At 37.1% G+C, this 23,064-nt stretch overlaps 1 protein-coding gene across 5 annotated transcripts in view; it reads left to right on the forward strand.

Moving 5' to 3' along the window:
• The first annotated feature begins 395 nt into the window (after positions 1-395).
• ntrk1 (neurotrophic tyrosine kinase, receptor, type 1) overlaps positions 396-23,064 on the forward strand; it is a 43,333-nt gene continuing 20,664 nt past the window's right edge. For 4 of the 5 annotated variants that reach the window (XM_065298818.2, XM_065298819.2, XM_065298820.2 and 1 more), the window contains exons 1-8: positions 396-542; positions 6,678-7,225; positions 13,171-13,245; positions 13,382-13,453; positions 19,716-19,784; positions 19,964-20,115; positions 20,409-20,551; positions 21,735-21,873. In XM_065298818.2, the coding sequence (XP_065154890.1) occupies positions 7,005-7,225; positions 13,171-13,245; positions 13,382-13,453; positions 19,716-19,784; positions 19,964-20,115; positions 20,409-20,551; positions 21,735-21,873 (871 nt within the window). In that variant the 5' untranslated portion in view covers positions 396-542; positions 6,678-7,004. The remainder of the gene's footprint in view (positions 543-6,677; positions 7,226-13,170; positions 13,246-13,381; positions 13,454-19,715; positions 19,785-19,963; positions 20,116-20,408; positions 20,552-21,734; positions 21,874-23,064) is intronic. The other variant, XM_065298823.2, reaches the window with a different exon arrangement.

Here is a 23,064-nt window from a genome sequence, read left to right on the forward strand (position 1 = left end):
ATTTTACTATCCACGAACAAATGTCTTAAGATTTGAATATATGAAATACAGTATTTAAATAAATGTGTATTGATTTGAACCAATGGAGACAAGTATGTGAATACATTTATGGATGGTACATTTTTAATGTGCATCAAGTTTGCCGGTAAATGTGCATATACGTGTTAATCATTTTGAGTCTAATTTCAACCCGTACTGCATTATTTTTGGCAGTGCAAAAACTTAAAAATCGTTAACTAGCCAATTTTAATTGTATTGTTTTAGTATATGCTGCTTTTTTGGTAATTAGATCTTCTGCTTGTTGTTTTTTTTAGCAGAGAAACTGTGGGAATCAATCCGGAAACTTGATTAAAAGTTTCTGCTGGAAAGAAAGACAAATAAAGGCATGGAATGAACCCAAATGTATGCATACTGCTACAAAAACTAATGGACTTTGAATGGCTTGCCAGTTAATTCCAATGGAATTGAAAAAGAGACTCTGACAAGATTTTCAAGCTTGTGGTTCATTTAAAAGTTTATCTTCATAGATAAGAAATTTAAAGGTAGGCAACAGATAAAACAATTTCTTGTGTGTTTGTTTAAACTGTAAGTTTATGACTGAAGTTCGGTCACTATGTAGTAATGTCTTCTTTTGTGGTTAATTAAATGCTGCAGTGGTTAGTTGTATTGGTTGTTTTGTATTTCCAAGGCAAAAGCTTTATTTTGCGATCTGCATTGTCTGTTTGGAAACGAGTACTTAATATCTTAATGTATTGGAAAGTTTCGGACTATTGTACATTAAATGCATTTGGCTACAATTATGATATCCTGTTATTTTAAGTGTTTTTAGTTTACATTTCATTAAATTTACTAACACAGCAGTTAAAGCAGTTAATCTTAACTATTAAATTTACTAAATTTACTACTACTAAATTTAGTAAATTGAATTTCACAGCAAATGGTATGGTTTACTATAAAAGTAGGCTATACAGTAGCAACCCATATTAATTCACAGTTGCTCTGTACACTTTTAATTCTACAGTGACAGCTGTAAAAAAAAAAAATATATATATATATATATATATATATATATATATATATATATAATATTTATATACACACACACACACACACACACACACACACACACACACAGAAATGTATTTACAGTTTTGCAGTAAACTTGTAAAAATGTACAGTTTTATTGTAATTAATGTTGCCAGTAATTTGCTGTAAATTTTTTACAGTAATTTTTTTTACTATGTACTTATTTGCAAGCTGCATTGTATTATCAGTAGTTGTGTTGTGTGGGTGTGATGAACTTGGCCTTTAACTGAATTAATCTCTGCTCTGATTGGCTTAGCAGACTTACGCAGCATATCCTGTTTAAAACTTCATTACTGAAGATATCATATTGTATGCCTAAATGTCAAAAACTGGGAAGACTCAGTAAAAAAGTGACAGCAAATAAAAAAAATCAACATTCTGTTTCATACCACGCTAAACAAATCATCCAATATGTCCACAACAGACAACAAGTCTGTAGATGTGTTGAATTATAATTTGGGTGCATTATGGGTCACTGGACTTGTTAAGCAATATATTCCTTATTGCAAAAGTAAGAATGATTTACTCACTCTGATGTCATCCCATTTGGTCATTCGACTCGTCCTGTGTGGTCTATCTGACCTGGAAAAACCAAACAATGTGTTAATATGTAACCCTGTCTGTGAAAACGCAGACCAAAGACATTTTTTGTGATTTACAATTTTTTTTACATAAAATCATCCTATACATAATGTAAAAAACATTCTGTAAAAATATAACCTTGATATCTTTAATATTAACTGAGTAAGATTATTGAAATCAATCTAAAGCAACATTTGACGCTTTAAATCTTACAATTAGATGATGAGACTTTTTTTTCCCAAGACTTTTTTAAGATGCAAAATACATCTTGAGTATGTATGAAGTTCTAGCTCAAAATACCAAATAGATAATTTTATATAGCATTTTAAAATTGCCACAACTTTATTATAACATGTTAAAATTGCCTAGGTGTGTGGCATTTTGAGGTGTGTCCTTTTAAAGGATTAGTCAATTTTCTTAAAAAAAAAAAATCCAAATAATTTACTCACCCCCATGTCATCCGAAATGTTGATGTCTTTCTACGTTCAGTCGTGAAGAAATTATGTTTTTTGAGGAAAACATTCTAGGATTTTTCCCATTTTAATGGACTTTAATGGACCCCAATACTTAACAGTTTTAATGCAGTTTAAAATTGCAGTTTCAAAGGATCCCAAAAGAGGTATAAGGGTCTTCTCTAGCGAAACGATTGTCATTTTTGGCAAGAAAAACACATTTGCGGACCATTTAAAACAATAAACTGACACAAAGACGTCAATTAGTATCATTCGATATACAACAACGTTGGAACGGTCCTCTTTCTCCACACTTTTAAACACTGGGGCATAGTTTTGATACATCATCTGTGACCTCTTGACGTGATGACGTATTACGTGAGGTCGCGTCACAGCACTGGTGATAGACAAGAAGTTGTGGATTAAAGGGGATATTTTTTTTTCTTGCCAAAAATGACAATCGTTTGGCTAGATAAGACCCTTATGCCTCATTTGAGATCTTTTAGAGTCCTTTGAAACTGCAATTGTAAACTGCATTAAAACTGTTAAGTGTTGGGGTCCATTTAAGTCCATTAAAATGGGAAAAATCCTGGAATGTTTTCCTCAAAAAACATAATTTCTTCTTGACTGAACAAAGAAAGACATCAACATTTTGGAAGACATGGTGGTGAGTAAATTATCTGGATTTTTTTTAAGAAAATGGACTAAACCTTTAAATGCAAATGAGCTGATCTCTGCACTAAATGGCAGTGCCGTGGTTGGATATGGCAGATCAAGGGGCGGTATTATCCCCCTCTGACATCACAAGGGGAGTCAAATTCTAATGACCTATTTTTTCACATGCTTGTCGAGAATGGTTCACCAAAACTAAGTCACTGGGTTGATCTTTTTCATATTTTCTAGGTTGATAGAAGCATTGGGGACCCATTTAAAGTCTGATTTTCATGATACAGTATGTCCTGTCATGCCAGACAACATAAGGAAGAATAATGAAAATTGAATATTTAGGTAACCTCTAATAAAATTCACAGGATCAATCTATGCGGATATATAAGCAGAGAGGGCTGTTTTAAAGCATGCGGCCGTTCCTTGTGCTGACAGTTTTAGCTCTTTCAAAAAGAGTGCGACCGGCGCTGTAGGAAATCAATGAATCGTGGTAGCACACAGGTACGCTGCTAGATGTAAAGAGGTAAACAACTGCAGCAATAATAGAGTCCAGAATCTATGAAATGGTCTTAAAAGCCTCTTCACCAGCTGAGCTTTCAAAAAGCACGAGAGATCTGTCCAAGGGACCAGGGGACCCAACACCACCATACTTGATGGATTTCTCGCTCCCTCGTTCTCTCTCCAGCCATATTTCTGTCTTGGCTGATCCTGATGAAGAGGGAAAGAGCGAGGTAGTCTGGAGCCATCTGAAGAAGAGTCGACTCTGATCCTGACAGTAATTGTGGTCAGGGCACTATGACCTTTAGTGCTGTGTGTATGGAGATTGACACAAATGGAGGTGGAGGTACGGCACAATATTTATCCACATGGGAGGACGAGACTGCAATCGCAGCAGTCGGCCGAAATCATCCATCCTCCCCTGGATGTTTCAGGAGCAGAAAGCATTGAGGGTACAAGTCAGGGGGAAATTACAACAAGATCTGGATCTTGGAAAGACATAAACAAACGGATCCCAAATAACATCTCTTAGATGTTTCTACTAGGCGGCAATGAGGTTTACCGGAGAGCGAATGGAGACTTGATTGTCTCCTTAAAAGAAAATGATCTTACTTACATCTACTTAAGGGCCCTATTTTAATGATTTAAGCGCATTGTCTAAAGCGCACGCTCTAAATGGGAGTGTCCGAACCTACTATTGCTAATTTAAGGATGAGAAAAATGATTTATGCGCCAAGCGCACAGCCTAAAAGGGTTGTTCCTATTTTGGTAATGAGTAATGGATGTGTTTTGGGCGTAACGTGCAATAAACCAATGAGAGTCTCAGCTCTCATCCCATTTAAAAGCTAGTTGCGCCAGGCGCCACCTTCTAAACACCTGTTTAGAAAGCGGAATTTGTAAACTGAAAAACTAGGTGGAGGAAGAAGACCCCCAGTTTAAGATTAATGTTAAGAAATTGTGTTGCTTTTATTTGTATTGAAAAATGTTTTACTTAAAAAAAGTTTAGTGGTCAAGATCACAAATGTCATCTCTTTATCTTCTCTGTTGTGTCTTCTAGACCACAGTTGGAAAAAATGGAGACCAAATAAAGGCTTTTGCTTAAATACTTCCTATACGTACCCTGAGAAAAAGTAATCACACACAGGTCTACAGAGTTTCACCAAAGCTCAACTATGTCTCGACCTCACATTGGCAAAAATTCCAAAGTCTGCAATAAAAGTCAGAGATTTTAACATTATTGACAATGACACAGTAGCTGTCCCTTTAAGTGACCCTGGAGCACAAATCCAGTCATAAATCGCATGGGTATATTTGTAGCAATAGCCAACAATACACTGTATTGGTCAAAATTATCAATATTTTTTAATGACAAAAATCATTAGGATATTATGTGAAGACCATGTTCCATGGAGATATTTTGTCAAATCAAAACTTCAACTTTAAACTCATTATGTGCAAAAAAACAAACAGATATATAACATTTTTGCAACATAACGTGCAATATTTTTACATATTAACAATGTTTTATAGTGCTTTGTCTTTCAGCCTACTCTTTATTCAAGAGTCACTTTTTTCTATTAATAATTATGTAAATTTACATCTATCTATCTATCTATCTATCTATCTATCTATCTATCTATCTATCTATCTATCTATCTATCTATCTATCTATCTATCTATCTATCTATCTATCTATCTATCTATCAGCGATTTTCTTGCCTCGCCTAGTTGTATCCCGGCCAAATATTTCCTTTCCTAAAAAAACATACATCAATTGAAATTATTTATTCAGCTTTTAGATGATGTATAATCTTTTAGATAAAATGTATAATAATAAAGTGTGCCTTAAAAGTGTAGCATATGTAGATTTGAAATGTTCAAATGATACGTGAAATAATAAACCAGTCTTATAATGGATATTATGACATGCTGAACCTTTTATACTTTGCATATATGGGTGGCACAATGGCTATAGTAGTGTTGCCTCACAGCTAAAAGGTCCCCGGTTCGAGCCCTGGCCTTTTTTGTAGGGTTTGTGTGTTCTCCTTGTGTCAGTTTGGGTTTACTTTGGTTTCCTCCCACTGTCTAAAGAAATGTAGCTTAGGTGTGTATTTATGATGTCAAATTGTCCTTCCCCAATTTGTAAATGGATTATTTGGTGTGTAGATTACAGGGTTCCCACACCTTAGTTAACTTCAAATTCAAGGACCTTTCACGGACTTTCCAGGTCCAATACTCTCAAATTCAAGGACTAAATGTGGGGACACATTTCAAGTGAGAGCAAGGTTACATCGTGTTAACTTTTAAGATACATTGTTACAGTTACCTTTTGAGGGAACTCGCGCTGCGTCACTGCAGTGACACTTTGGGGACGCCTCCAGGGGTAAGTGCGTCTGAATGTGTATATCAAATTCAACTGGGAGCCAGGAAGTATATCGCTATCTGAAATATGCCAAAGACGGCGTTACAGGGATGCAGGAAGTATGGCAAAGGGAGACGCAGCGTCTCGTTCCCTTCTCAGGGAACAACAGTTACATACGTAACCCGAGATGTTAAACACAACTATGCAAAAAAGCATTTTGGTATGAATCAACATTCGCATACAGAAGATATAAGCATTTAAAGCGAACAGTTTAGCACGTGTGATTAAAAAGTCTAGAATTTTTATTTTATTATCCTACACTACACAGGGAATTATATGGAATTCTTTTTTTAAAACTTGCATAAAATAGATTCAAGCTATTTCAATGACCTGTATCTATGTATTTATATTTTCAAAAACTTCCCAGGGACTTGAATTTTTTCCCCCAGATTCACAAACTTTCAAGGATTTCAAGAACCCGTGGGAACCCTGAGATTAACCAGTTCTCACCATTAATATAACCCTGGATGCTGAAATGGTGTTAAGAAACAATAGACAAACAAACTTTGCATAAAACTATGATAAATATCACATGCTGCAGATTTTGCGGTGACAATACAGCTGAAGCGATCTCAACCCTTTTCCCATTTCTTTTTCTCTTTTAATACAAGAGTAAAGTTTATATGCTGGACTGGTAGACAACAAATTGAACTGAACTGACAATAGCTGCTCAAATGGTTCATTTGAAATCTCTCTTTCCATTTCAAGTAGCAAGCTGGATGTTGAATTGCAATTTGGTGTCTCTAATTTAAGGAATTCAAGTGACTGCTAATTGCGACATGTCATTTTTTAAAACTAGAAATAAGATGATTGTCTAAGATGCTTACTTGACACAGACCCTCTAAAAGCATTTCAGGGTTATAAAACAGACAGCTAGACAGGCCAAGAAAGAAAATAAGAACAACTATGAATTTTAGACATATTATTTGTTGTCTGGTGAACTCAAAAGTTTTTAATCCCGATTCTAACAGGTGTCCAACTCCATCCACCTGCGGCATCACTTACCAGCTCACTTCTGCAAGTGTCACAAAGGTGTCTGGTGACCACTGCTTTCTCCCATCTCACACTCAACTAATGGACTGCTCGCCCCTCCCCTCCTTTTCTCCATCTCGGACTGGGAGGCAGTGAGAGGAGAAGAGGAGGCAACAGCCCACCGTTCCCCTGGGCCCCGCAACACGGCTCAATAGCTCAGCTCCTGGATTGGATCATAACCCTGAGTGCTGGCCAAGAGAAGAGCCGCCTCTCCTTACGCCCAGAGTTTCTGCTTCAATCCCTGTCGCGTCTGACGTGGAGTAGAGATGTCCCTGGATACAAACTCACTTGAACTCGTGATGGCAGCGAGGGGTCACCGTAGGTTACCCCTGGTTGTGGTACTGCTTCTTTTTCTGGTCCCACCAGCCTTGAGCGGATGCCCAGGTGCCTGCCGATGTTCCTTTGCCATGCTGCAGTGCCTGGAGACGGACGGCATCATGAGCATCCCGGCGCTGGCGCCACAGGAAAGCGAAAACGTCACGGAGATGTGAGTTGAGTTTGAAACTTTGAGCAATGATTATTAGAAACGGTGCTTGATGAAAGTTGAGGCATGTTCATTTTGTGGTGCTTGGCACAACAAGTGTGACTCTGGAAGAGATAAAACAGTTTGTGAGTTTAAATGAATGTTTATGTATACAGTTTTAACCTAGACAACAAAATGATATAGAAAAGAGGAAAGTGGCCTTGTTCTGAATGGTGTATTGTAAAGCCTCTGCTGCTGAGCTGTTTGTAGTTTCTCTAAGAGCTTTAAAAAAAAGTTTTCGGTGACATGAACATAATATACAGGGAAATGATTGTAAACATTTAGTTTGGAAGAGAGTATTCAGACAAGCGCATATTTTTGAAGTCTTTGAGAATACTTTACTATGATGAGATCACTTCAGCGTCCTTCATTTATTAAACAGCTTTAAATCAGACCGACATTCATGCCTATAGTAGGTGACATAATCACCAAACCACTTACACTTTCTCACTCATGCATGCTGTCTGACTCATTTATTACTGTAAATATTGAAAAAAATATAAAAAAAAATGCTACAGCATAACATGACATTTAATAATTGGATGTTACGTTATCATATAGATACAAAAATGATATATAATTATTTGAAAGTTACAGTACTTTAATGATATGTGACCCTGAAAAATACAGCCTAAAGTCTCAATCTAATTCTGATTAATCGCATAAAAATGTAACATTGTGCATAATATTTTAGTGTGTGCTGGGTGTAATTATTATGTATATATAAACACACACCCATGTATGTATTTAAGAAACATTTACATGTAAACATAAAAATATTAATTTCAGAAATTATATATATACAATTTCTGAAATTAATATTTTTATGTATATATATATATATATATATATATATATATATATATATATATGAAATGAATATTTGTATGTGTGTGTGTGTGTGTGTGTGTGTGTGTGTGTGTGTGTGTGTGTGTGTGTGTGTGTGTGTGTGTGTGTGTGTGTGTTTAAATATACATAATAAGTACACACACAGAGTACACACACATATATTATGCAAAAAAAACCTATTTTGTGTGCGATTAATCGCGATTAATCTTTGCCCAGTACTTATTTTCACAGAATGTTCTTTACATTATGATTTGTGACCATGGACCACAAAACCATATTGAGATGTATACATTATCTGAAAGCTGAATAATATTAGCTGTCCATTGGTGTATTTGGATAGGACAACATTTGGTTGAGATACAACTATTTGAAAATCTGGAATCCGAGGGTGCAAAAAAGCGAAATATTGAAAAAAATCGCCTTTAAAGTTTTTCAAATGAAGTCCTTACCAACACACATTACTAATGATAAATACATTTTTGATATATGTACAGTAGAAATTGAAAAATGTCCTCATGAATGATCTTTACTTAAATCCTAATAATCTTTAGCATCAAAGAAAAGTGATAACTTTGACCCATTGCTACAATATACTCATGCGACTTATGACTGGTTTTGTGGTCCAGGGCCCAATTTTATATAGAAAACGCTAAAATACTTTTTTATTGGTTACATATTGTTAAAATTATCCTTTAATGGAGTAAACTATAAATGATCAACAATCAATACAAATCACATCCATATGCATTTAGTTGTTTTACGGTTATGCTTCTTATTTTTATAACCAATAACATAAAGTTGCCATACTGTAAGGCCTTAAACATAAGCATGATATTTTCCTCTTTTTTTACTTTCTAAACCCCTGGCATCCGTGCCAAACCCGATTGTTGTTTGTGTTGGGTACACCTGATTCTCTGAACTTCCAACAGTCTCTACATTTACTACAATCATTCAATCAATAAGCGAGAGGCTCTTTCTCCACGTGTTTACAAAGTACACCCTGTGCTCATAAAATTGCAGCATTTGACTGTATTAGCGAAAAGGGGTACAGTACATAGGAACACAGCTTCTATTAGGGATGAAAACAAGCAACCATTAACTTCATACCAGTGGCAGAAATTTATCATCAATCTAGTGCATTCCATCCTGTGAATTGCTAGCGAATGCCCCGCTGAAAACAATAGATGAAATATTACCCACTCGACGCGATTCAATAAGCCAAAGCAGTTTGAGATGTCGTCCCACCTGCTCTGTAATTGCATTACAGCTCTCCGGGTCAATCAGACTCTAATAAATATGTGTTGTTCCCAAACACAAGTCGACAGAAGCAGGAGAGATGAGAAGATTCCATTAAAGTCAAAAGAAATGTTTCTGTCTATATAATGGACTATAGAGAGATGCTTTATACTGCTCTGTATTTTGTGAACAAACATTTGTTTGCAATGAACAGACAACATGACACAGTGTTCATATCCCATTTCTTAAAAAACATCAGGAACAATAAAAGCAAAACAGTCCAATGTACACAACATGCAATAAACATAATGGGATCTTATTTCAGCTTGCTATACAGTGAATGTAATCATGTGCACATATGGTCATGCTTTTACTATATTATAAAAAGCGGCTTGTGCTGATTATGTATTGACGGAGGAAGAAGCTTTAAAAGTAATGACCAGAAATATCAAAACGTCAGATTGAATTGAGTTTTATCAAGTATGCACATCATATGAGTCTCTGTACGCTCTAAAAAATGTTGGCATAGGGGAAAAAAAGGACAAACCCAAAAGAATGGGTTGTAATTGAACCTATTTTGAGTTATTACAACAAAATTATAGGTTGTTTTAACCCATTGTTGGCTCAAATATAAAAAATGTCCTAATTTTTGACCTAATGCTGGGTTGAAAATCACATAAATAACAAAATAAATTTTGTATATTGTAAACACAAATTATTTTTTTCTAATGTGCTGCTATCAGCTGAAATGAAATATTCTGGATAAGCTTTCATATCAATTTCCCATTTACAATTATACGAGCCATACTTATTTCAATATCGTGGAACATTATGAAACTTTTAATATGACTTATTCATAAACAAAGGTGAAAGTCCAGTGGTTTTCAAGCTTTATGATGTCAAGAAGAACCCCCAAAAATGATGAACTGCTTGTGAGGGATCCCCTACACAAACAGTTCATTTGATATTTATATATATATATATAAATTTTTATTTAATATTTAAATATATAATCGGCTACTGTTATAAATATATTTGACAATTGTTTTTGCATTTTTCTCTTAAATTTTTTGGAGATCCCCTAGAACCTCATGAGGGTCCCCAGACCCCAGTTTAATAACCCCTGGTCTAGTTTACTGGATCATGATGAAGACACCAATTAAGCATTTTCTTAGGAAGAATCTAGATCTACTTCCTGAAACAGAAGTAGTTTTCACAGAAAAACTGCTTGTGTGGAACAGAAAAATTAATCGATTTCATAATACTTCACTAATGGTGCTCATTCCTCATATTAACAGCTGCAAGGGAACAGCAGCATTTCATTTAGCTCACAAAGAACTGAAAACAGAAAGAGCTCAGATTTTTAAAGTGCTGTTAAAACAGAAATCAGGTGAACATTAAAGCTTTGCCATTTAGACGTTTATACAGTGCAATCTCTGGATGAAATGTTTTACTGGGTTGGTGTTGTTCATTTCTTTTCTTAATAGTTTAAACCCCTTCCTGATTCCACATTGTACCTGCTGAGTTTATTTGTATCTTAAAACGGTTTACATCATTTGAATCACAAGAATGTCAGCTTTCCAAAGATATGTTTAGATTTGTGTTTTTGAGTTGTTGTATTTGATGAAGTGTTCTGTCAAATAATGCGGTGTCCCTCCCATGGTACACTGGAATTTTAAGGGGTAACAGAGCAATATAAAGTCATCATCACAATTAATTTTACACCAGTAATCTGACATTTCACGAGCAAGACCAAGAATGTTTTAGGATTATTTATTAAATAGGATGTCAGGGATGAAAGGGATGGGGGGTGGAGTCAGGTCGATCAGGGAATCTTAGTATAAGTAGGTGCTTATGACCCCCAATACAACATGGAAGGAAAGAAAATAGCCGTTTCTCAATATGCGTTCTTGTCTGTACTTGTGTTCTTGTGGACTTGTGAAACGTCATCAGTCGCGGCCCAAGTACTGTTCCAATTCAAAGTTCGCATCAAGCCCAAGTTCACATAAAATCCCCGGATGTGTTCTTGATCCGCCCATTTTATCGAGGATGCATCAGAGGAGACTTGTGTGGACTTATGACAGCGAAGTTTCCCAGAATGCATTTCGCGTCACAAGTTCGTTCTTCCGAGTCTGAACTTGCAAGTCCGAACTAGGAAGGACACAAGTCCGAACTTGGCGTACTTGGTATTGAGAAACGGCTCATGGTAAGGATGGTTGCAAGGATGAGAGGGTTTGAGAGAATGACTGAGACAAATGGTACTGGAAGGGCAATCTGATTTAAAGTCACCATGAAATGGAAGTAGCCGGAAGTAGTATTGTCTTATTTTTCCAGCTGTGACGTATATCCGAGTGAAATGGCTTCTGAAGCTAGGACTTCGTCAATCGATAACTGTTTAGATCTTTGAAGTTGAGTCATGTTGCTATTTCCTAATCACTGGGATCTTTTCCCGGACCCCACCCACCTGCCATACCATACTGTATGACCGGAAGTAAAGAGGAGAGGAGATCATTTGGAGGAGGGGATGATATTTGCGTTTTTTAGATTATGAGGTCACATGAACTTATAAAAATAATGAAGCGCACAGATTTGTAAAAATACCACAATATTCCAGTTTTTCATTTTAATTTCATTGCGATTTTAAGAAAGTTTTGGGAAGTCAGGTGATGCGTTGAGGCGTGGCCTTGCTGTTATGTAGCTAACTCCCTCTATTTTTATTCATTTGGAAATAATTGGATTGTGAAAAGTAGGCGTTGCGTACCAAAATGTAGACAGGTTGTTGGTGAGGAGAGGCTAAAAAGTGAGATTTCTGATGTTAGCAGAAAAGCAAAACTATTCAAAAGCACAGTTTTTATTTGATAATTTGATAAAAGATAATAAAACACATTTTCACTTAGAATGACTTTCAGTAATAATCCAGTAAAAATAATAATAGGACTGTATTAGAAAGGAAACCGTGTAATGTTTTGTTGCACAAGACGTAACTGATATAGCAGATTGTGTGCCATGTTGAGGACTACTTTATGAATTGTATTCAGGGGACCATCAAATAGACAAAGAAAAATGACCAGAGAGTACCACAAAACAGCCTAGCAACCACTCAGAACACCTTAGTAACCATTAGCCACCCATAACACTTGAGCATCGTGGCAGTGGGTGAACAACACCTCAGATTACACTCAGATTAAAATAAAGGTGCTAAAAAGGTTCTTTACAGCAATGTTTGGTTCCTCAAAAAACATTCAGTCTTTTTTGTGTAATCTAAAGAACCTTTTTTTTATTACGCAGAACCTTTAAGAAACAAAAACGTTCTTTGAATGTTAAAGGTTCTTTATAAAACCATTCAGCCAAAAAATTTTCTTCTGTGGCATCATGAAGCACCTTTATTTTTAATAATAAATATTCAATTTTATTTATATAGTGCTTTTCACAATTGTTAATTGTTTCAGAGCAGCTTTACATTAAAAGATGCAGAAGAAAACACAGAAAAATTGATGGACAACATAAGCAGCAGAATACAGCGGAAATTTGTGACAGTATCACGAAAAAAAGAATCAAAAAATTACGTAGCTATAGGTACATAATTTCGTGAGACTGGGTAGATATGAGGAGATATGAAGAATTAGTAGGCCAATAGGCAAGTTTGGCCAGGATGCCGGGACACACCCCTACTCTTTTTCGAAAGACATCCTGGGATTTTTAACGACCACAATGAGTCAGGAGTTTAAGAGATTATCTTATTAGGTTCAGTTATTATCCTGCAATATTACTTTAATTAAATTACTGATAAATAAGAAGAAACATTTCTCATTTCAACCCACCAGCTACATAGAGAACCAAGCCAACCTGGAGAATATCACAGACACGGACCTCGCCAACTACAGAGACCTAAAGAACCTGTAAGTAAAAGAATATATATAATATATATGGACTGATGATAACTGTTGTGCTTTTATATCATTCAACATTACTGCATGATTAACAATATAACAATATATTAATAAGATGTGTGTCATTTATACACATGTTTTTCAGTACGGTAATTGATTGTGGGTTGCTGTATATCTCTGAAAACGCCTTTCAGCATAATTTCAAGCTGCAGTATGTGTAAGTATTCTTACTGGCTTTCCCGCAATACACTGGGGTCTTACGGCTTGTACCTGTCAATCAATTTAAACTCTCTTCCCTTCAGATGAGTGAAGCTATCTGATTGATCTCAGGTGGTGAAACTGTAACTTATGTTTACAGTTAGTGACAAATGTCATGTTTTACTCTCAGACATCATTTAGTCACATTTAGCCTCCTTATTTAAAATAAATGTGGAGATTTGTTGTTTATCATCCTCATACCAGTAAGGGGAGATCTATTGTATCAGCTAGGTCTATAAATATTAATTACCTGACATGATTTCCATCCTGAAAGGCAGGTGTTAAATAGCACTGCCTCTATCCATTTACACATTATAGATGTAATTAAAAATTACATGACACATACTAATATGCAAATGCTTCGAGCTACGCAACCTTAATTTCGAATTTATAATGGATTGTAGGTGCGCACTGATTTATCGTCTATGTTCGGCTACATAAAGTAAGTTTATACTTCGGGCCAAAATGCAACACGTCATAAGTTACGAGCAGATGAATAGAGTATTTTTACTATGGAAAATAATGATTGCCACTGATATCAGCTATATGTATATGAATCAACTACCCCATCTCACAATATTATGTACCTATAGTCACGTAATTTTTTGATTCTTTTTCGTGATACCGACACGAATTTTTGCATTTTTTCGTGTTCGTATCACAAATTTCTTTTTACATGTCATTGTCACGTATTGGTTACTCAACTGTTTTTTTCCTATTTTCAAATCATTGTCGCTTCGGTTTAGGGTTAGATTTGGTGTTTCGGTTAGGATGTCACTTTAAGTATTGGTTTATACAATTTTTACTGATTTATTTTTTATATTTTTTAAATTTTAAAACATGGTCGCCTGGCATTAGGGTTAGAGTTGGGTTTGGGTAATGATGTCATTTTATATGACAATGGTAAGAAAATAGGACCAAAAAGTGGAGTAACCAATACGTGACAATGACACATAAACAGAAATTCATAATACGATCACAAAAAAACACGGAAATTCATGACAGTATCGCAAAAAAATAAATGAAATAAAAACGTACACAGCACATTTAGTACATTTAAAAAAAGCTGTCAATGGGATGTTTCCTTTAAAAAGGTCCTAATATGTATTATTTATATAAACATATAACTTTACTATACTATATTTCTAGTATATAGTTTTATTATTTAATTCAATAAGTCGATATAGAGTAGCAGCATGATATCAACACATATTAGGGCAAAAAGAGACAAGATCTATTATCTCCTGAAGGGAAGATTTCCAAGCTCCACGTCAACAAACTGTAATGATATTAGCTCTGTGCCTCTGAAGGTTGTTGACCCATATCTCCACTATCTTGTAATCTTTATCTCCAGTGTGTGTGACATGCCCACTGTTGTTGATGTGAGGGAAAGCGGTCACACAGGAGGGTGGGGTGGGAGTCCTGGGGTGGGGGTTTGGGGAAACATGAGAGCATATCCAGCAGTCACCCTTTACTCGCCCACTTTGGCGTATTATTGACAACTGATGCATAATAAATACACTCCACTAAGGGTCCATTATCACCCAATCAATATTTCACAGAGGGCTGCGTAGAAGAACAGATGTGTCTCTAAGGTCTGGAAGCATTACGTGGTGGGATATACAGTAGGAAAAATCACGAGTAAAAACGAATCTATCGTTTATTCGTCTGACCGATTCATGGCTTTTGTTTGATCCATGCCCCCTCCTCTCAATGCCTGGATGAAACAGCAGCTGCTATTCTCAGGCGTGCTCTCCCTACGGTAGAATCGAACTGTAATAGATAGGCCCTGATGGCCGACCCATCTGACATGAACTTTTGGGAGTAGCGAAAACAAATATTTGAACCCTTGCTGGCCCCCATTAGCCCTGCCACCGAGAATCTATATCAGTGAAGGCATTACTGTCACCGCTGCCTCTCATCTGTGCGTTCCTTCAGCTCTGGTTTACAGCTCTTTCGCCCCTGAGGGTGTCTCATAAATTCAATTACACAGAAGAGTACATTTCTCTACATCAGAAAACGCTTCTGTTAGACAACTTAACAGCTTTTTAAAGCATGTCGTTTTCAACACAATTTGTCTGTGAGCTCAGCTTTTCTTCAAATTCGTTTCCTTATCTATAAATACAAAACAAAACCATCTGTCTGTCTGTCTGTCTGTCCATTTATTCATCAATCCTACCCACCTACCTACAGTACCATTTATCCATCTAAACAAAACCACCTGTCTGTCCATATGCATCCATAATCTAAACAAAAGCTTCTTTCTGTTCGTCCATCCTACCCACCTACCTACCTACAGTACCATCCATCCATCTATACAAAACCATCTGTCTGTCTGTCCATCTATGCATTCATCCATCTAAACAAAACTGTTTGTCTGTCGGTCCGTCCGTCCATTTATCCATCCATCCTACCCACCTACCTACAGTACCATCCATCCATCTAAACAAAATCATCTGTCTGTCTGGCCATCTATGCATCTATCATCTAAACAAAAGCTTCTGTCTGTTCGTCCATCCATCCTACCGACCTACAGTGATATCCATCCATCTATCTAAACATACCGTCTTTCTGTTAGTCCATCTGTCCATCCATCCTACCTACCTACCTACAGTACCATCTATCCATCGAAACAAAACAGTCTGTCTGTTCGTCCGTCCGTCTGTCCATCTATGCATCCATCCATCCATCATCTAAACAAAATCATCTGTCTGTCTGTCCATCTATGCATCCATCATCTAAACAAAAGCTTCTGTCTGTTCGTCCATCCATCCTACCGACCTACAGTACTATCCATCCATTCATCTAAACAAAACCGTCTGTCTGTCCGTCTTTCCATTTATGCATCCATCTATCCATCCATCATCTAAACAAAATCATCTGTTTGTCTGTCCATCTATGCATCCATCATCTAAACAAAAGCTTCTGTCTGTTCATCCATCCATCCTACCGACCTACAGTACTATCCATCCATCCATCCATCCATCGAAACAAAACCATCTGTCTGTTAGTCCATCTGTCCATCCATCCTTTCTACCGACCTACAGTACTATCCATCCATCCATCTAAACAAAACCGTCTGTCTGTCTGTCCGTCCATCTATGCATCCATCCATCTAAACAAAACTGTCTGTCTGTCGGTCCGTCCGTCCATTTATCCATCCATCCTACCCACCTAACTACAGTACCATCATCTATCTAAACAAAACCATCTGTCTGTCTGTCCATCTATGCATTCATCCATCTAAACAAAACTGTTTGTCTGTCGGTCCGTCCGTCCGTCCATTTATCCATCCATCCTACCCACCTAACTACAGTACCATCATCTATCTAAACAAAACCATCTGTCTGTCTGTCTGTCTGTCCATCTATGCATCCGTCCATCTAAACAAACTGTCTGTCTGCCTGTCCGTCTGTCCATTTATCCATCCATCCTACCCACCTAACTACAGTACCATCCATCTATCTAAACAAAACCGTCTGTCTGTCTGTCCATGTATGCATCCATCTAAACAAAACCGTCTGTCTGTTCATCCATCTATGCATTCATCCATCTAAACAAAACCATCTGTCTGTCAGTCCATCTATGCATCCATCCATCTAAACAAAACTGTCTGGGTGTCCGTCCATCTATGCATCCACCCATCCATCATCTAAACAACCATCTCTCTGTCTGTCCGTTCGTCCATCCATTTATTCATCCATCCTACCCACCTACCTACAGTACCATCCATCCATCCATCCATCATCTAAACAACCATCTTTCTGTCTGTCCGTTCATCCATCCATTTATTCATCCATCCTACCCACCTACCTACAGTACCATCCATCCATCCATCCATCCAAAACCGTCTGTCTGTTCGTCCCTCCGTCCATCTATGAATCCATCCATCATCTAAACAAAACCATCTGTCTGTCTGTCTGTTCATCAATTCATCCTTCCATCCTACCCACCTACCCATCCACAGTACCATTCATCCATCTAAACAAAACCGTCTTTCTATCCGTCCATCTATGCATCCATCCATCTAAGCAAAACTGTCTGTCTGTCTGTCCATCTATGCATCCATCTAAACAAAACCGTCTGTCTGTTCGTCCATCTATGCATCCATCCATTTAAACAAAACCATCTGTCTGTCAGTCCATCTATGCATCCATCCATCTAAACAAAACTGTCTGGGTGTCCGTCCATCTATGCATCCACCCATCCATCATCTAAACAACCATCTTTCTGTCTGTCTGTCCGTTCATCCATCCATTTATTCATCCATCCTACCCACCTACCTACAGTACCATCCATCCATCCAAAACCGTCTGTCTGTTCGTCCCTCCGTCCATCTATGAATCCATCCATCATCTAAACAAAACCATCTGTCTGTCTGTCTGTTCATCAATTTATCCTTCCATCCTACCTACCCACAGTACCATTCATCCATCTAAACAAAACCGTCTTTCTATCCGTCCATCTATGCATCCATCCAGCTAAACAAAACTGTCAGTCTGTCTGTCCATCTATGCATCCATCTAAACAAAACCGTCTGTCTGTTCGTCCATCTATGCATCCATCCATCTAAACAAAACCATCTGTCTGTCTGTCCATCTATGCATCCATCCATCTAAACAAAACTGTCTGGGTGTCCGTCCATCTATGCATCCACCTATCCATCATCTAAACAACCATCTCTCTGTCTGCCGTTCGTCCATCCATTTATTCATCCATCCTACCCACCTACCTACAGTACCATCCATCCATCCAAAACCGTCTGTCTGTTCGTCCCTCCGTCCATCTATGAATCCATCCATCATCTAAACAAAACCATCTGTCTGTCTGTCTGTTCATCAATTTATCCTTCCATCCTACCCACCTACCTACCCACAGTACCATTCATCCATCTAAACAAAACCGTCTTTCTATCCGTCCATCTATGCATCCATCCATCTAAACAAAACTGTCTGTCTGTCTGTCCATCTATGCATCCATCCATCTAAACAAAACAATCTGTCTGTCTGTCCGTTCGTCCATATATTTATTCATCCATCCTACCCACAGTACTATCCATCCATCTAAACAAAACCATCTGTCTATCCGTCCGTCCATCCATCTATGCATTCATCCATCCATTTATGCATCCATCCATCCATCCATCATCTAAACAAAACCATCTGTCTGTCTGTCTGTTTGTCCATTTATCTATCCATCCTAACCACCTACCTACCTACAATACCATCAATCTATATAAACAAAACTGTCTGTCTGTCCATCCGTCCATTTATGCATCCATCCATCCATCTAAACAAAACCGTCTGTCTGTCCGTCCGTCCATCTATGCACCCATACATCATCTGTCTGTCTGTCCGTCCGTCCATCTATGCACCCATACCTACCCATCATACCTACAGTATCATTCATCCATCCATCTAAATAAAACCATCTGTCTGTCTGTCTGTCCATCCATTTATCCAGCCATCCTACCCACCTGCCTCCCTACAGTACCATCCATCCATATATACAATAGTGTCTGTCTGTCCATCCATCCATCCTACCTACCTTCAGTACTACTATCCATCCATCTAAACAAAATCATCTGTTTGCTAGTCTATCTGTCCATCCATCCATCCTACCTACATATAGTACCTTCATCCATATAAACAAAATCATCTGTCTGTCTGTCCATCCATTTATCCGTCCATCCTACCCACCTACCTACCTACAGTACCATCCATCTATCTAAGTCCATCCATATAAACAAAACAATGTGTCTGCTAGTCCATCTGTCTATCAATCCATCCTACCTACATACTGTTGGTATGCCTATTTGTCCATCTGTCTGTACATCCATCCATCCTACATTACTATCCATCCATCTAAACAAAAACATCTGTCTGTTGGTCTGTCCGTCCATCTATCCATCCATCCATCCATCCTACCTACCTACCTACAGTACCATCCATCCATCCACCGATCCTTCCCACCTACAGTAATATTCCTCCACCTATCCACTATTAATACCTATGCCACATTAATATTGGGTAGTTGTTTTGTTACAATAACACCAAGCAGCCAATCAATATTTAAAATTATAACAGAATTATAACATTTAATATTATTTCTTCAAATGAAAGTGACCATCTGTCAATGCATTTTTACAAGGCCAAAGTGAATAGAAAGATATCTCCAATTCTTCATCTCTCCTGAATGATTACGCATTCCTTCTTTTACAGAAATCTGGCCTCCAATTTACTGATGCACATCAGTTGGAGGGTTTTTTATTCTGTACCTCTGTTGAGTCTGTGAGTATGAGATTCCCATATTTCATTCTACTCTGTTTTGGTGATTTGGAGCTGAAAATGTGAACAATTTATTTCTGCATGAGGAATGTAAATGATAGATTCACAGTGCAAAAACGAGATCTGCTTGCTTTGTTGGAAACAAGAAATGAGCATGAAATGTCGCCTTTTTGTCTGTGCAGAATCCTGAGGGATAATCCTCTGACCTGTTCATGTGATATTTACTGGCTTCAGCAATGGCACAGAACACGACAGGGCGACATTGACTCGCAACAAAACTGCGATTACAATGGCAACATCATTCCACTGGATTTATTTGAAATGGATAACTGCAGTAAGTGGACCTATCTGAAATAAAACCCATTTCAAGAGAAACATAATTTCTGTGTAACCACAAAAAACTGACTGCAATTCTGTTTGGTGTCATTTGTGGGGTAAACATTCCTGTTATCATAAAATTGTTACGATTTATGTTATAGTTTTTTTTATTAATGTAATGCATGTAATTACAAACGCTCACACAATTGCTTAAAGTGAGATACTAAATATATTAAAAATGTCCTATAACACTCCAATGCAAGCGATGCACAACCAAGCTTGTAGACTTCAGTTTCTTGTTGTTGGCAGGTGTTCCTGAAGTCACAATTCACAACTCTACAGCGACCACTCAAGAAGGTAAAAATCTGACATTCACATGCCAGGCAACTGGAGTCCCCACACCGGCTATCAGCTGGAGAACAGAGCAGTTACTGTCTAACTGGACCTTACAGGTACGTCATACTGGTTTTATACAGGAACTGTGTTTCATGAAGTTGTACAGAATGTAACGTTTGACACAAAATGATTCAACCTTTGTTAATTTTGAAATTCGTATCAAACAGCCACAACTCTCAACTTAATGGGCCAAACCATACGCTCTAAAAGGGTCAAAAAGGGCTAAACCCAACCCGCTAAGATGTAATTTACCCTATGCTGGGTTGTTTCCACCCAAAATGCTGAGTTGTTTTAAAGGTGCCGCGTGTAGAATTTAGTGGCATTTATCAATAAAATTGCAAATTGCAACCAACAGCTCAGTCCACAGCTCACCCCTCCCTTTCGAAACGCATAGAGAAGCTACGGTAGCTGCCACAGGACAAACATGTCATCGTCTGAAACAACACAATGATGAAATGATGGTCTTACGGCGGAGTCTCTAACGGCATCACCTGACGGCCATGTTACCACAGGTAGCTCGCTTACTCGTAGCATTGAGTTTAATAGTGCAGGTACATTTAAATTATCATAACTTGCTAAATTTTCTACCGATTTTCAAACGGTTTGTTTTTTTACAAACATTATTAACGTGGCTATAATTCTGGATGCTTTAACATGTTTCATTAATTTTTTATTTATTTTTAGTATAATGTCATAGGTACACCTTTGACGTTTATAACAAACCAAACCGTTTGAAAATCGGTAAAAAATTAAGCAAGTTATGATAATTTAAAAGTACCTGCATCAATAAAACGTAATGCTACGAGTGAGCGAGCGCCCTGTGGTAAGATGGCCGCCAAAATGCGGACATTCCACTCAATTGGCCAGCAGCAAGGGCAAGACATCTAGCCTTTATACCTATCTATGGATGAAACATGCTATGTAGAGCAGATTGTCCTTTAAGGGCTACTGTAGAAACGTTGCAGTACAAAATTGCGACTTTCATATAAGGGGACCCGCAATGTACTTAGATAATATTTTATTATGTAAATTCTTTATACACCACTGAAAACAGTTATCAAGAGATCTTCCCAAAAGTTACACAGTGCACCTTTAACCCATGGGTCAAATATAAACATTTTCTAGGTTTGTCTCTTTGAAAAAAATAACCCAGCATTTTTGTGTGTGTATAACTAACATCTAAATAGTACAATGTATGATTTATTTCAATCAGTTAATTGTTTTCATCTTTATCCACAGCGAGGAATCTCGGGTTCAACCCTGGAGCTGGTGCTCCATATGTGGAACGTATCTTCTAAAGATAACCTGCACAACCTCACCTGTGAAGCGGAGAATCGAGCTGGTCTGGAAAAAGCTACAGTCCAACTGGACATTCAATGTACGTCCATACACTCACATGTCTGCTTTATCAATCTTAGCTTACTTGCCCAGGTGAAAATAAAGGACAATTCCATAATGTACAATACCTAAATTGCTCTATTTTCACACACTAATTTTGTACTTTATATACCAAAAATTTTTCTTTAGTACTTTTAAAAATAATCTTAAGAACATCTAAGTGTACTTATTTGTGCTATTTTGAGACATTATGAATATAAACCAAAATGTAATCAAAATTTTTTTTAAATGTGTATAGGAACCACTTGTCGTAAATTTGAACCCATCTTTCATACAAAAATAGGTACAAATTTACTACAAGTGGTAACAAAAATTTTTTTTAATACAGAGATAGTATGTTAAAGAGACACTCCACTTTTTTTGAAAATATGCTCATTTTCCAGCTCCCCTAGAGTCAAATATTTGATTTTTACCGTTTTGGAATCCATTCAGCTGATCTCTGGGTCTGGCAGTACCACTTTTAGCATAGCTTAGCATAATCCATTGAATCTGATTAGACCATTAGCATTGCGCAAAAAAACCCAAAGAGTTTCGATATTTTTCTGTTTAAAACTTAACTCTTCTATAGTTACATCGTGTACTAAGACCAACGGAAAATTAAAAGTTGCAATTTTCTAGGCCGATATGACTCTATACTCTCATTCTGGCGTAATAATCAAGGACTTGCTGCCGTAACATGGCTGCAGCAGGTAACTTTCAATAGGGGGACTATTTTCGGGCACTGCGTAATATCACTACGCCTGCTGCAGCCATGTTACGGTAGAAAAGTCCTTGATTATTACGCCAAAATGAGAGTATAGTTCCTAGCCATATTGGCCTAGAAAAGTTTTTATTTTCTGTATTAAAACATGATGTAACTACAAAACAAGTTTTAAATAGGAAAAATATCTAAACTTATTTATTTTTCTTATTTAAACGTATTTTTGAACACGATGCTAATGATCTAATCAGACTCAATGGATTGTGCTATGCTATACTAAAAGTGGTACTGCCAGACCCAGAGATCAGCTGAATGGACTCCAAAACAGTAAAACTCAAATGTTTAACTCTAGGGGAGCTGGAAAATAGGCATATTTTCAAAAAAAGTGGAGTGTCCCTTTAAAAGCACATTTTAGTTCATATTCATGTTGCCTCAAAATGGCACAAATAAGTACATTTATATGTTCTTAAG

Source organism: Paramisgurnus dabryanus, chromosome 13 (assembly GCF_030506205.2).
Source record: "Paramisgurnus dabryanus chromosome 13, PD_genome_1.1, whole genome shotgun sequence".
NCBI classification, from domain to species: domain Eukaryota; kingdom Metazoa; phylum Chordata; class Actinopteri; order Cypriniformes; family Cobitidae; genus Paramisgurnus; species Paramisgurnus dabryanus.